The 16,289-nt window shown below is 45.5% G+C and overlaps 1 protein-coding gene across 3 annotated transcripts in view; it reads right to left on the bottom strand.

Annotated features, from left to right (window-relative positions):
* The window catches only part of GIGYF2 (GRB10 interacting GYF protein 2), a 1,376,329-nt gene that overhangs the window by 118,557 nt on the left and 1,241,483 nt on the right, over positions 1-16,289 (bottom strand). For 2 of the 3 annotated variants that reach the window (XM_069213782.1, XM_069213784.1), the window contains 2 exons: positions 15,077-15,202; positions 14,502-14,738 (listed from right to left, as the gene is read on the bottom strand). In XM_069213782.1, coding sequence (XP_069069883.1) covers positions 14,502-14,738; positions 15,077-15,202 — 363 coding nt within the window. The remainder of the gene's footprint in view (positions 1-14,501; positions 14,739-15,076; positions 15,203-16,289) is intronic. The other variant, XM_069213783.1, reaches the window with a different exon arrangement.

Here is a 16,289-nt window from a genome sequence, read left to right on the forward strand (position 1 = left end):
TTTGTTCATTGGAATATTTCCTAGGAAGGCCATGGTAGCGCCTTTCTTTCTGGTTGAGTGTGCCTTTGGTGTAATAGGCAGCTCTCTCTTTGCTTTAAGGTAGCAGGTTTGGATGCACTTAACTATCCATCTGGCTATACCTTGTTTTGATATTGGGTTTCCTGTATGAGGTTTTTGAAATGCAATAAATAGTTGTTTTGTTTTCCTAATTAGTTTTGTTCTGTCAATGTAGTACATTAGTGCTCTTTTGATGTCTAATGTATGTAGTGGCCATTCAGCTATTGAGTCTGGCTGTGGAAAGAACACTGGTAGTTCTACTGTTTGATTTAAGTGAAACGGTGAGATAACTTTTGGTAAGAATTTTGGATTGGTTCTTAGAACTACCTTATTTTTGTGTATTTGAATAAATGGTTCCTGTATAGTAAACGCCTGAATTTCACTTACTCTTCTTAGAGTTGTAATGGCAATGAGAAATGCAACTTTCCAGGTTAGGTATTGTATTTCGCAAGAATGCATGGGTTCGAAAGGTGGACCCATGAGTCTTGTTAAGACAATGTTGAGGTTCCATGAAGGAACAGGTGGTGTTCTTGGTGGTATAATTCTTTTTAGGCCTTCCATAAATGCTTTAATGACAGGTATTCTAAACAGTGAAGTTGAATGAGTAATCTGCAGGTATGCAGATATTGCTGCGAGATGTATCTTTACGGAAGAGAAGGCCAGATTTGATTTCTGCAAATGTAGTAAGTATCCTACTATATCTGTTGGAGATGCATGTAATGGTTGAACTTGATTATTATGGCAGTAGCAAACAAATCTTTTCCATTTACTTGCATAGCAGTGTCTAGTGGATGGCCTTCTAGCTTGTTTTATGACCTCCATACATTCTTGTGTGAGGTTTAAGTGTCCAAATTCTAGGATTTCAGGAGCCAAATTGCTAGATTCAGCGATGCTGGGTTTGGATGCCTGATCTGTTGTTTGTGCTGTGTTAACAGATCTGGTCTGTTGGGTAGTTTGACATGAGGCACTATTGACAGGTCTAGTAGTGTTGTATACCAAGGTTGTCTTGCCCATGTAGGTGCTATTAGTATGAGTTTGAGTTTGTTTTAACTCAATCTGTTTACTAGATATGGAAGAAGAGGGAGAGGGGGAAAAGCGTACGCAAATATCCCTGACCAATTCATCCATAGAGCATTGCCTTGAGACTGCTGGTGTGTGTACCTGGATGCGAAGTTTTGGCATTTTGCGTTCTCTTTTGTTGCAAACAGGTCTATTTGAGGTGTTCCCCAAATTTGGAAGTAAGATTTTAGAATTTGGGGGTGAATCTCCCATTTGTGTACTTGTTGGTGATCCCGAGAGAGATTGTCTGCTAGCTGGTTCTGGATCCCTGGAATAAACTGTGCTATTAAGCGAATGTGGTTGTGAATTGCCCACTGCCATATCCTTTGTGCTAGGAGACACAGCTGTGTCGAGTGTGTTCCCCCCTGTTTGTTTAGATAATACATTGTTGTCATGTTGTCTGTTTTGACAAGAATGTATTTGTGGATTATGATGGGTTGAAATGCTTTCAACGCTAGGAATACTGCTAACAATTCGAGGTGATTTATATGAAACCTTCTTTGATGTACGTCCCATTGTCCTTGGATGCTGTGTTGATTGAGGTGTGCTCCCCACCCTGTCATGGAAGCATCTGTAGTTATCACGTATTGTGGCACTGGGTCTTGGAAAGGCCGCCCTTTGTTTAAATTTATACTGTTCCACCATAGAAGCGAGATGTATGTTTGGCGGTCTATCAACACCAGATCTAGAAGGTGACCCTGTGCATGTGACCATTGTGATGCTAGGCACTGTTGTAAGGGCCTCATGTGCAATCTTGCATTTGGGACAATGGCTATGCATGAGGACATCATGCCTAGGAGTTTTAACACCATCTTTGCATGTATTTTTTGTGTTGGATACATGGCTTGTATGACTTTGTAAAAATGTTGAACCCTTTGTGGACTTGGAGTGGCTATCCCTTTTGTTGTGTTGATTGTCGCTCCCAAGTATTGCTGTGTTTGGCACGGCAGAATGTGTGACTTTGTATAGTTGATGGAGAACCCTAGTTTGTAGAGGGCTTGTATGACATAATCTGTGTGGTGTGAACACTTTGTTAGGGAGTTGGTCTTGATTAGCCAATTGTCTAGGTAGGGGAACACGTGTATTTGCTGCCTTCTGATATGTGCAGCTACTACTGCTAGACATTTTGTAAAGACTCTCGGTGCGGTTGTTATACCGAACGGCAACACTTTGAATTGGTAATGTATTCCCTTGAATACGAACCTTAGGTATTTCCTGTGCGAGGGATGTATCGGTATGTGGAAATACACGTCTTTTAGATCTAAGGTTGTCATGTAGTCTTGTTGTCTCAACAGTGGTAATAAATCCTGTAGCGTGACCATGTGAAAGTGTTCCGATTTGATGTAGGTGTTTAGTGTTCTGAGATCTAAGATTGGTCTCAGTGTTTTGTCTTTTTTTTGGTATTAGAAAGTACAGTGAGTAAACTCCTGTGTTCTTTTGTGGACCTGGTACTAATTCTATTGCATCTTTTTGCAGTAATGCTTGAACTTCTAGGTGTAGAAGGTCTAAATGCTGTTTTGACATATTCTGTGTTTTGGGTGGGACGTTTGGAGGGAGTTGGAGAAATTCTATGCAATAACCATGCCGGATAATTGCTAAGACCCAAGTGTCTGTTGTTATCTCCTCCCAAAATTTGTAGAACTGGCTTAGTCTTCCCCCCACTGGTGTTGTGTGAAGGGGTTGAGTGACTTGTGAGTCACTGTTTGGTTGGTGGGGTCTTGGGACCCTGAAATTTTCCCCGGTTTCTAGGGAATTGTCCCCCTCTGTATTGGCCCCGAAAGCCTCCCCTTTGGTACTGTCCCTGGTAGGTAGACGGTGTTGTTTGTGAGGTACTAGCTTGTGTGGTTTGACCTTGAAACCCCCCTCTGAAGGTTGTTTTGCGAAACGTGCCAAAAGTGCCTCTGCCCTGCGGGGAATAGAGTGCGCCCATGGCCTTAGCTGTGTCAGTATCTTTTTTCAATTTTTCAATTGCCATGTCCACTTCGGGTCCAAACAATTGTTGTTCATTGAACGGCATATTGAGCACTGCCTGTTGTATCTCGGGTTTGAAGCCGGATGTGCGCAACCATGCGTGCCTCCTTATGGTTACCGCGGTATTTATTGTTCTTGCAGCTGTATCCGCTGCATCCATAGAGGAACGTATTTGGTTGTTGGAGATATTTTGTCCCTCCTCAACCACTTGTTTTGCCCGTTTCTGGAATTCTTTGGGTAGATGCTCGATGAGATGCTGCATCTCGTCCCAATGGGCTCTGTCATATCGCGCTAGGAGCGCCTGCGAGTTAGCGATGCGCCACTTGCAGCTTGTACTGCAACCCTTTTCCCAGCTGCGTCGAACTTGCGGCTCTCCTTGTCTGGAGGTGGTGCATCGCCTGATGTGTGCGAGTTGGCTCTTTTACGAGCTGCTCCTACGACAACTGAATCTGGTGGCAGTTGTGATGTGATAAAAGCAGGGTCCGTGGGCGGTGCTTTATATTTCTTCTCCACCCTTGGAGTTATTGCTCTGCTTTTGACAGGTTCTTTAAAGATCTGTTTAGCATGCCTTAGCATTCCCGGGAGCATAGGGAGGCTTTGTTAATTGCTATGGGTGGAGGAGAAGGTGTTGAAAAGGAAGTCATCTTCGACAGGCTCTGAGTGTAAAGACACGTTATGGAACTCTGCTGCCCTAGCTACCACCTGTGCATACGCTGTACTGTCTTCAGGTGGTGAGGGCTTAGTAGGGTACGACTCAGGGCTATTGTCTGATACTGGGGCGTCAGAGATCCCACGCATCCTGGTCATCTTGGCTCATAGTGGTATGAGCTGGTGAATGTAACGGAGTCTGTGCCGGTGATGTATGAGTTACCGGTGGTGGAGAGGGTGGTGGAGTTACCTTCTTTACCACTTTTGCTTGTGGTGTCTTTTCTTGTGGTTGTAAATCGAGTTTCCTTTTTCTCCTGATTGGGGGAAGAGTGCTGATCTTCCCTGTACCACTTTGTATGAAGATACGCTTTTGTGTGTGGTCTACATCTGTGGTTTGTAAATCTTCCTCAAACCTGTGTTTGCGCATTTGGGAGGACAGTGATTGTTCCTCTGAGTACGAACTGGCTGTCGGTTCAGTTGCTGGTCGTTTAGGCACCGAAACCGTGTCTTTTGTTGTTTTCGGCTCCACCGAGATTTTTCTCTTTTTCGGTGCCGAACTTTCTCGGCGTCGGCCATCTTCGGTGCCGCTGTCTCTGTGCCGAGCAGCCTCGGTGGTGCTGTCTCGGTGTCGACCCTTTTCTGCAGCACTTTCTCGGTCCCGAGATTGCTGCGTGCCTGTGTCTCGACTCGAGTCGGACGACCTCGGCACCAGTTCGCCTTTTTTCGGTGCCGATGGACGGTCACCTACTTTATGGGTTGAGCCATGGCCTGTTGGCAGTGGCGTCCCCTGGGCTTTGTCTGTTTTCCTGTGTGGTGCTTGCTTCGACGTCTTACTCACGGTTTCTTCGACGTCGAATTCTTCCGAGTCCGATTCATGGATGGAGAAGGCTTCCTCTTCTTCTCCCGGTTCCTCGAACCCTCGTTGTCCTGTCGGCGTGGACGCCATCTGCAACCATCTGGCTCTTCGGTCACGGAGCGTTTTTCTCGACCGAAACGCTCGACAGGCCTCACACGTTTCTTCCTTGTGCTCGGGTGACAGGCACAAGTTACAGACCAAATGCTGGTCTGTATAGGGATATTTACTGTGGCATTTAGGACAGAATCGGAACGGGTCCGTTCCATCAGTCTCGATGTTGCACGCGGTCGGGCTGACCAGGCCCCGACGGGGGATCGAAATTACCCCGAAGGGCTACCGGAGCTCTTCAGGATTCGGTGTTGATTCTAATCTAACCCGATACCGAACGAAACAATACCGACGTAGTTTTCCGAAGTTATGACTATCTTTCCGTCCCGAAACACGGAGCGAAAAGGAACACGTCCGGACCCAATGGCGGAAAAAAAACAATCTAAGATGGAGTCGACGCCCATGCGCAATGGAAACAAAGGAGGAGGAGTCCCTCGGTCTCGTGACTCGAAAAGACTTCTTCGAAGAAAAACAACTTGTAACACTCCGACCCAACACCAGACAGCGGACTATGCACAGCATGTGTATCTGCAGCTACACATGCCACCGAACACATGGATATTATGCAGTGAGTAAACTGAAACCTTTAGGTGCTATATTTGGAACATCAGAAAGAGCTCCCGATGTTCCAGATAAGGTTATCCATTTTAGCCAGACAGGTTCCTCTATCATAGATTATATGACAATAACCCATTTGATACACGTGTCTTGGAAATGGAGATTGTATATGCAACCTACAATGATCATGCCCTCCTTCCTTCGGCTTCTCTGTTGATCTGAATGTCCATGAATTTGTGTTTTGTGACGGTATATACCGATGACCATGTAGCAGCTACTCAAATGTCTTCTAATTCTACACTGCCTAAGAAAGCAAATGTTGTCCTTTTTTCCTTGTTGAATGTGCTTTTGATTTTTTTTCAAGAGTTGCTCCCCGTCTTTTGACAATACTGGATTGTTTGCACAATCCATCTTGCAATAGTTCTTTTGGTGACTTGAAGTGCCTTTCTTGCAGGTGCCAAGGACACAATAACTGTTCTCCTTTCTTGATTTCCTTTCTAAGTAACGCATAATTGCCCTTTGGACATCTAACATGAAATTGTCACTCTACCTGTGGGTTGTTGAAAAAAATATGGCAGGTGAATAGCTTGGTTAATATGGAATTTTGATACCACTTTCAGTATGAACCTTGGGTTTATTCTCATAACCACTTTGTCTCTAAATATCCATAGGTATGGCTCCTGAGAGGTTAGCGCTTGTATCTTATCTACCCTCCTTAGAGAGGTGATAGCTATGAAGACTATGGTTTTGAGGGCTGGAAACCTTAGTTGTGCATTCTTCAGTGGTTTTAAGGGTAAACTAATCAGTTGGGTGAACACTACATTCAGGTTCTATATAGGCATTGGCATGCTTTTTGGGGTTGCTACTTTCTTTGCTGCTTTTAGGAAGCGCTTCACCAGGGGATCGATAAAGAAACTTCTACCCAGTACCCCTCTTGTGAATACTACAATGGCTGATAAGTGGACTTTGATAGAGGAAGAGCAGTTTTTTCTTTGTGGTTGGTCGCCTTGCTTTCTTTAGAATCCATCTCTCTCTTTTTCGCAAATTGAGGTGGCCAAATTCTAAGTCCTCTGAGGTCATGCCGCCAGGCTGAGGGTGTTTGGTACTTGTCCCTCTTGTATCGTTAACAGGTCTGGGTGTACTGAGAGTGGAATGTACTGCTTTTGGGATATTTCCATGAAGTCTGAGACTCATGTCTTTCGAGTACATTGTGCAACTATCAGGAACATGTTGACTTGTACTTCTCTGTATCTTTGGATCACTTTTGTCACTGAGTGGAGTTAGTTGTTTGAATGGCTTCCTCACTGTTATGTTTGAGGTTCCATTACTGCATCTCTCTCTGAACCTTGTCTTTAATAACCACTCGATCGTCCCAACTCATGGCTGATTGTGACATTGATGTTGGACACATTATTGTATTGGTCTCCTGTGTTTTGCATGTGGTACCAAAGGAATACAGGCAGCCAACATGCTCATTTTCTTCACAGCTCTTGTCGCCAGATGTTGCCCCCTGTGGTAATGGTGACTGTTCTCTACGATTGCTTCCCATCTTTTCCACTGGTCTCGTCTTGGATGTAGGAAATCCAAGATTTCCCCCAAGAAGGTTTTTTTACCCCTTGCCTGGGCTTTGTAAAGATTTGTCATAACTGATGTGTGTACGGTTTGTGTCACCTTGTTGATGTTCTTCTTGCAATGGCTGCTTGTCTTTGTTTTCACCAGCCAGTTGTCTAAGTAAGGATAAGTGTATTCCATATCATGTGAGGTGTGCTGCTACTACACTTAATATTTTTGTGAACACCTGCAATGCTGATTGTATTCAGAATGGCAAGACTTTGAATTGGTAGTGTCTCTTGTTCACTACAAATCTGCAAAATGGTCTGTGGCTTCTGTTTACTGGTATGTGCAGCTAGGCGTCCTCAAGGTCTATATGATTGTCATGTAGTCTCCCTTTCTCTATCAGGAGACTAACCTTTTGTAGCGCTCTCATCTTGAATTTTTATGTCTTTCTCAACTTTTTTAGTGGCCTCATGTCCAGTACTGGATTAACGTTATGTTGGGTTTTGGTATCAGAAAGTAGCTGGAATAAACCCACTTGATCTCTGGGGACCTAATTCTATAGCTTCTTTGTTTAGCAGCTCTTCCACTTCCTTTTATAGTAGTCACTGTTCATTATTTTATCGTCTTTATCTTTGGTGGTGTTGTTGGAGGTGGCTGTAACTCTATGCAATAGCCATATTTTATTAAATGTAATATCCATTTGCCAGAGGTAATCGTCTCCCATTCTTGCTGGTATCCTCTGATCCGTCCACCTATTGGTGACGTGTAGGAGTTTCCTTGAAGGCAGTGGCCTGATAGTGTGGTTTCTCCTTTTCGGGGTTCCCCCTCTTCCAAGACAGGGCTGGCTGGAGTTTCAGCTGTACTGCGATTAAGGGGGGTGGTGGTCTCACTCGGCTGTGTAGGATGCATGTGAGTGTATAGCTCCAAAGGCCGAGACTGTTCTCTTTCTCTGGGCCATGCCTCCCCGGACAGTTTCCTCGTATTGTTGGACCCCCTATTGCCTTGGTGGTCTCACTGCCCATTTTCACATGCTAAAGTGCTTCATCTACTGCCCCTCCAAATAGGTTGTCTTGTGTGAAGGGCATATTGATTGCGGCGGACTGGACCTCCTGCTTGAAACCCGAGAATCTCAGTCAAGTGTGCCTGTGCAAGGTCGTGGCCATCCAGAGCTGTGTACTAGCCATGCCTGCTGCATCCAGACTGATTTTAGGCATGTGTTGCCAGTTGTCTTGCCCTCCTGCAACACTATGTTTGCCCTTTTCTTAAACTCCCCAGGGAGATGCTCCATTGGTCCCTCCATCTCACCCCACTGTTGTTGTGCATATCTATTTATTAGGGCATTTGAGCTGGCTATCCACCACTTCATTGAAGCTGATCTTTGCATTGTCCTCCCACTATGTCTACTCTCTTTCTTTCTTTCTTTCTGGAGGTAGTCCTGTAGACATTGGTGTGTTAGCTGTTTTCCATGTTGGTGCCATGATAAGGGAGTCCGCTGGCACATTCACCCCTGATATATTGTGAGTCCTTAGATAAGAATCGCTGCTTCTTCTCTACCCTTGGTGTTATTGCCTTAGCCACAGTTGGTTCCTTAAATGCTTCCCTGCCATGATCCACCATGATTGGAAGCATTGTGAGAAATTGTTTTTCTTTTGTTTACGTAGTAGGTTTTCAAGGAGGAAACATGCCTTTGATTGTTCTACCTCCAGCTGCACTCCATAAGTGCTTGCAGCCCTCTTTACTACTGCATTGTATGCAGTGATGTCATCTGGTGGTGGTGTCCTTAATGGGTCAGACTCCACCCCTTTGTCTGGTGAATCTGCATACATGTCTTGCCAGTCATCTGTTACTTCCCTTGTGTGTGAGAGGTCTTCTTTTTGTACTTCCTCCAGGTTGAAGAACTCCTCTTTCAACTCATTCTGCAGCTCTATGGAAGTGGAGTGTTCCAGCTCATCTGTTTCCTCTAATTCCACTTGTTTGTTTCTATGAAATTCTGAAAAGGTACAGAGAATCATCAAATTCCCTCCTCTTTTTATTAGGGCTTCGAGTTTGCCCTTGATCGCTTTCTTTTCCATTCTTCCTTGAGCTATTTTTTCTTTCTTTCTTGAGATCCGACTCGCTTCTTTGTTTTGAAGGCAATGCTGAGGAATTTTTCGATATCGGGTGCACCTGTATTTCAGAGGCTTTCAGCATCAATGTCAAGTGGCTTTTGAGTGCTGCTGTGGATCTCGTTTTCGTGGACAGTGCTGAGCTGGCTTTTGCAGTCTCCCTCCCATATCTTTTATCCTCTCCCGAGGTCAAAGCAGATTTAAAGGGCTCGCCTGTATTGGTGTCCCTTGACTTGGACCCGTGTGGATCCTGGGGCTTCACTCTACCATCTGTTGTTGACGATTTTGGGGTTGTAGGAAAGTACCATCTATCTTGGCATGTTACCCCCATTTTTACCTGTATGTCAGTATGCCTTTGCCTGTCTCACTGGGATCCTGCTGGTCAGGACCCCAGTGCTCATAATTTATGGCCTAATGTGTGTGTTGTGTATAGTGTTTGACTGTGTCACTGAGGCTCTGCTAACCAGAACCTCAGTGCTTATGCTCTCTATGCTTTTAAATTTGTCACTATAGGATAGTGACTTCATTCATCAATTTCAATTAGCACAGTGGACCCCCCCCCTTATAAGTCCCTAGTATATGGTACCGAGGTACCCAGGGCAATGGGGTTCCAGGAGATCCTTATGGGCTGCAGCATTTCTTTTGCCACCCATAAGGAGCTCAAACAAACCCTTCCACGGGCCTGCCATTGCAGCCTGCGTGAAATAGCGCACACACTATTTCACAGCCATTTTCACTGCACTTAAGTAACTTATAAGTCACCTATATGTATAACCTTCATTTGCTGAAGGTCAGGTGCAAAGTTACTAAGTGTGAGGGCACCCTTGCACTAGCAAAGGTGCCCCCACATAGTTCAGGGCCATTTCCCGGGACTTTGTGAGTGTGGGGACGCCATTACACATGTGCACTACATATAGGTCAATACCTATATGTAGCTTCACAATGGTAACTCTGAATATGGCCATGTAAGGTGTCTAAGATCATGGAAGTGTTCCCCCCCCCCCCCAAATTCCAAATCAGATATTGGGGAGCTAATTCCATGCAACCTGGGGCTCCACTATGGATCCCCAGTACTGCCAAACCAGCTCTCTGAGGCTTGCAATGCCGCTACAGCTGCTGCCACCTCACATACAGGGTTCTGCCCTCCTGTGGTCTGAGCAGCTCAGTCCCAGGAAGGCAGAACAAAGCATTTCCTTTGAAAGCAGGGTTTTACACCCTCTCCCTTTGGAAATAGGTGTTACAGGCTGGGGAGGGGTAGCCTCCTCCGGCCTCTGGAAATGCTTTGAAGGGCACAGATGGTGCCCTCCTTGCATAAGCCAGTCTACACTGGTTCAGGGACCCCTTGTCCCTGCTCTGGTGCGTAATTGGACAAAGGAAAGGGGCGTGGTGGTGCCCTGAGCTCCTCCAGTGCTTCCCAGACTTCAGCCATCTTGCATTGCAAGGTGTGGGGGCACTCTGGAGGCCTCTGAGTGGCCATTTTCAGCAGGTGACGTCAGAGACCCCTCCTGATAGGTCCATACCTGATAAGGTAGCCAATCCCCATCTCAGAGCTATTTAGGGTCTCTCCTGTGGGTTCTCTTCAGATTCTACTCGCAAGTTTCCAGCAGGAATCCTCTGCAACTACTACTTCATCCTCGGACCTCCGATCAACCGCAGACTGCTCCAGGAACCACTGTAACAGAAACAAAGTATCCAGAAGGGCTACTTTTCCTCTGCAACTTCAGCTCCAGCCAGCAACTGCAACAGTTTCCACGGTGTGCATGCTCTGGGGACTCCCTGTCTCCATCCTGCCCCAGAAGGACCGACTGAGTCACTTCCCTGCTCACGCAGGCACCTTCTAAGTCGACGACCGGTTCTCTTGGACTCCTCTCCTGGCGATGAGCGCGCTCCTTGGAACACAGGGGGTGGACCCCATCGACACAGACAGTCCCGAGGTCCTGCTGTCCCAATTTGGAGGAGGTAAGATCTTGCCTTCCCCCAGAATGACAGTATCCCTGTGCACGGCATCTTCATCATCTCCTGAGGCCTCTGTGCACTATTTGCAATGCTCCTTTGTGCACAGCCTGGCCCAGGTCCCCAGCACTCTATCCTGTGATGGTCAACTCGCTGAGTTAATCTCAGGTGGCGTGGGACTTTCCTTTTTAGTGCTGGCGTGGGACTTTCCTTTGTAGTGCTGCACCTTCTGAAGTTTGCACCTCCTTTTTCCCTGTGTCCTGGGACACCCGTGAGTGCTATCTGGTGTCCTGAGGGCTCTCTGAAGTGCTGAGAGCCCCCTATTCCTCCTCACACAGAGTTGAGGCCCCCAGGTCCCTCCTGGGTCCAGATAGCACCAACTTGGCGCAAAACGCGACTTTGCCGGAACCAAGGCTTGTTGGAGTAATCCAGCGCCAACTCGCCTGCATCCAACTTCACGACGTGGGACATCCAATGCATCACGCAGGAACCCACTGACATCTTCCTTGGGTGCATTTCTGTAGTCTTCGTCCAACCGGGGACTCTTCTTTTGCACCCTCTTCTGGGTTGGCAGGGGCTCCTGTCCTTCCTGGAACTTCTTTCGACTTCTGGACTTGGTCTCCTTCCTTTGCAGGTCTTCAGGTCCAGGAACCCACAATTTGTTGTTTGCAGTCTTGCAATAACTCCAATCACGACTTGTAGTGTGTCCTAAGGAAACTTGCAGTACTTTACTCCTGCTTTTCTGGGATCTGGGGTGGGGTAATTTACTTACCTTTACTGTATTCTTACTCTCCCAGCGATTCCGCACATACCACACTTGTCTAGGGGGAATTCATGATTCACATTCCACTTTTAGTATATGGTTTGGAGGAGGAAGTTTGTGGTATGGTTTGTGTTGCCCCTAGACCTAATTTCTCACATTGCATTCTATAGCATTTCCTATCGTTTGCACTATCCTATGTCTAATTACTTACCTTATTTTGGTGTCTAGTGTATATATTGTGTATAATACTTACCTCCAGAACAAGTATTGCCTTTAAGATATTTTTGGTACTGTGTCACCCAAATAAACTACCTTTATTATTGTCTTTTATTGTGCATAGGTACGGTGTAACTATAGTGGTATAGCAGGAGCTTTGCATGTCTCCTAGTTCAGCCTAAGCAGCTCTGCTATAGCTACCTCTATCAGCCTAAGCTGCTAGAACACTATTGCATTTCACTAATAAGGGATGACTGGACCTGGTGTAAGTACCCAAGGTACCCACCACAAACCAGGCCAGCCTCGTACTGGGGTCACTGCTGATTTCTTTGGATTTGAAATCCTCAACTTAACTGTGTTCTTTTCTCTGATGGATTACCTTCTGTCTATGTTCCTCCCTCAACACTTTCTAATGGACACTGCCAGTCTGACCTTGGTTGAGCTCCTCGAGTTCTGGCTCTTCCTCTTGTACCTCCTGTCTTAAGGATATTCTCTTGGACGCTTGACAGGCTGAAACATTTCAAGGACTCCTGTTTACTCTGTGATGATGACATTGTGTAGTGTGCCCACCTCTGCTTCTGTCTTACCAGGATTGCCTTAGGCAAGATCTCCGTGCATACTGAGCAGTTCTCTGTGCTGTGGTCCTTAGGGAGGCAGAAGTTCAAACCTTGTGTGTCTCCTCCTGTGCGTTATTGTGGTGGTACTTAGGGCAGAATCGAGGGGGTGGTTATGCTCCAAAATCCCTTCTTATTCTCCAATCATGCGGTCTTGTATTGGTCTACTCACCTTGGTGTCACTCTGTGAATTCTGGTGTTTTTTCTGTGCCCTACTTCCTATTAGTCATCACCAATTCCGTTCCCTAGACGGTGATACTCATTGGAAAAACAGTTTTTTCTTCTCACAATTCCTTCTTCCTCAACTCCAGAACTCCCCCCTAGGCTTCCAGCCCCAATGGCGGAAAAAAGTAATCTGAAGATGACAACTGCGTTGAGGGATTTCCGGAGCATACGTGCAGGGAGAGGAAAACTGGGTCCCCCGCGAGTGAGGCAATGGCAGTGGTACAAGAGCTAGGTCCATGCCCTGAACAGCACACTGGTCAGGACTTCATCAAAAGGGAGAAGAGGTTCTGTGCGGGCAACTGCTGGCTGAAGCCCTCTTCCAAGATGTTCATCTTGACTGCCACTGAGGTCAACGTAAAGTCCAGGACCTCAGCTGCCCTAACCACCACCACTGCAAAAGAAACCCCTAGCTCTGTTGCCCCAGTACAAGGAGAAACTAGGCTAGTGCCTGGGGAAGTGTCCAGATCACTAGCATCTGCAAGTTCCTCAAGCTAGTTGTCCCTGGCACTTCTATGGGGTTGTGGTAGCATTAAAGATCCACCCGCCAAAACATACACTTCAGCAGGATGTAGAAAAAAGAAGACCCTGTAACAGAATCGGAAGGTCAAGTTCTGGCAGGTCTGGGAGTAAATGGCGGGAGATGCCTATCCAGCTCTGTATTGGAGTCTGGTATGATGATGGGGTTGGTACCACAAGGAGAGAGGTCAATGGACCTGGCTCAAGGGAAGGACGTTGTCTCACAAGCATTACTGGTCCAGATCCAGCACCGAATCCAGGTGGCCCGACTGGCCCAGAGGGCGTAGCGCTAGTGGAAATCCAGTGGAGGAACCTGCTGAAACCCATGGGGCCCGAAGGTGCTCCGGAGGGGTCAGCTCACCCAAAAATGAAGTGCATGACCTGCGAATGGGCCTGGGATTTTCTAGTCGACTGGGACTTGGACAGTCGCTGAGTCGACAAGCGTCAGGCGACCAGGAGCTACAGATATTTTTCCAGCAGTTTGTGGTTCATGGCTTGCCAGTCATTACAGGTCTTGGGAGTTGTGATCCAGCTCCGGCACGGATGAAACTGATTGTGCCGAACGACACCACCTACCGCCATGGAGAGGTACTTTTCAAAATTTTCTGTGTCCAGTCTGACACCTGGAGAATATTCAAAGGTAAGGGATCTGCGGCTATAAGTCTTTATCAGTTGGTGCCTTACATACCCTTATGTAGTCACAAGGTGAGTGGATGAAGTAGTGAACGGTGTTTTACGGCTGGCAGCACCTGAAAGGTGCACCTGAAAGGTATTGCTGGGTAATAGTTTCCCAGATCTAGTGTGGTGACTGGAAGATAAACATTCATATGGAGAGGATAACTTCTGCAACCAGCCAACTTCCTTCAGTTTGACAGAAGCAGTTTGTTAGGGACCAGCACACTTTTACTGGAAAAGAATTATAATTTCTAAAAAAAAAAATAATATGAAAATAATGTGGCAACCATTTCCAGTCGGCAGGTTCACCAATTATTAAAGTATTGGTCCTTACTATGGAAAACAAGGCACTGATAACTCACATAATTCGTTTTAATGCTGTGCACATATTTATGCTTCTAAAATAGCAATTAACACCAAGTGCATGGTCACATGTATAGAGGACAGGGAGCTGAATGCAAAAACTGAGCGAGAAAACAGATAACAGTAAATGGGAAAATGGAGGGAGACATTAGAGGTAAGAGGGCGTAAGAAAACAGACATGGGAGCAGAATAAACAAGTGGGCCTGTAGGAAAAGTGTCTAGGTCTCAGCAAAATGTCTTTGGCCGTCACTACTCACTGTGATGATTGTGCTGGTAGTATCAGCAGCAGCGCTGACACAGCTGTTACCACGGGTGTGGTTTTCCTGCTTGTGTTTCTGCATCTGTTTGGCCTCCTCTTTCTGAATTTCAAGCAAGGACTTTGTGTTTCCTGTCCCTTTAGGGATATTTCCCCAGCCTGAAAGTTTCTGCTGCTGTTGCTGCTGTTGTTGATGCTGATAGAGGCTCTTCATAAGCTCCCTCTGCTGCCGTGCCTGCTGTGAAATGAGGAGGAGAAAGCAAGATGAGGTCACAGTGCTATCAATCGAAACATAAAACACAATGCTGGCTTTCGCTCCGTAGCAACAACGGACACATACACACAAATAGGGTACAGAAGGATTTTTGTATTACAACATACCACTGCAGCTCACTTTTTGCAGCCAACAGTTTAAGTGCCCCATTGCTATGAATAAAAAAAAACTAAATAGGAAATATTTCTCCAACACTGTTAAATATGCTACAAATGTTGAAACTATCAAATCAAATAAAAACTGTGCAAATTGAAAACATGCAATACAGTTCACGAGGGCTGTATTTTATAATAAAAACAAACCTCCTCTTGCAGTTGTCTTTCTCGCTCCTCCTCCAATTTCTGGATCTCTGCCAATGACAAGGAAGCCTGTGATGCTGATATGCCTGCTGTGCTGGCTTGCTGACCCCACGTTGATGATGACGGAAGCTGAAAAATACAAAGCATAAAGCACCAGTTAGCTGTATTACTGTGATAACCAACAGTTTAAAAAAAAAAAAAAAACATACAGTGAAGGGGGCATCAAAATATCTCTACATTAAAGTAGAGATGAAACTGTCGAAGTAATGATGTTGTGTTCATTATCACCTACAATTCCAGAAATATTTTATTTTAAAATTAATTTTTATTACATCCATTTATAACTGTCTCCTAATAACCAATTAGCAGCTTATAATGCGTTCCATCCCTGAACAACCATAAAAAAAAAGAGAAAACCCTTACTACCCCTAACGCTACCCTTCCGTGAATCCTAAAAGCTATAAAAAACCTTCACCGCTACCAATTGCAGAACTCTAACCACCCTTTACTACGCCTTAATGTTAAAATTCGCTGAATCTTAAAAAAAACTTACTCCCCCCTTTACCAGAGTCCCATAAACACTTACTGACATTTAATGTCACACTTTCCTGAGCCCTAAAAACCTTTACTTTCCCTTATTTCTACCATTTGATGAAGCCTAAAAAAACATTCCGACCGGTTAACCCTACACTTCCCAGAAACCTAAAAACTACTTATTGTCCATTTTGATCCCTAAAACCTCAAACCACACCATTAATGATACTCTTCCCCAAACCCTAATAAACCCTTTTACAGCTGCTGTTCCCTCAACTCTAAAAACCCCGTAGCCCATTTACGCACTCAACACTGAAACATAAAAGCACCTAACTACCCATAAATGCTAATTCCTAAACTCTACCACTCACTTACTACCCAGTAAGACTAGCATTCACTGAATCCTAAAACCCCCTACTAGTTATCCACCCCACCATCCCAACAATACTCATGAGGATGCTCCTAGTACTTTTTAAAAAAGATATCTTATTAGCAATTTTCATAAACAACCATGGTCACATATTACAGTGAAGTAATACAACTCAAATATAAAAACAATATGAATCAATATAATAGTATAGTGTTCACTTCACTGCCAGATCAATCAGCTGTAATGGATTGGGCCCCTCCCCTTTCCCACTCTCTTCCTCCCCTCCATGCAAGTACATTTTGCATCTTTGTT

The sequence above is a fragment of the Pleurodeles waltl genome, chromosome 11, assembly GCF_031143425.1.
Source record: "Pleurodeles waltl isolate 20211129_DDA chromosome 11, aPleWal1.hap1.20221129, whole genome shotgun sequence".
Classification (NCBI taxonomy): domain Eukaryota; kingdom Metazoa; phylum Chordata; class Amphibia; order Caudata; family Salamandridae; genus Pleurodeles; species Pleurodeles waltl.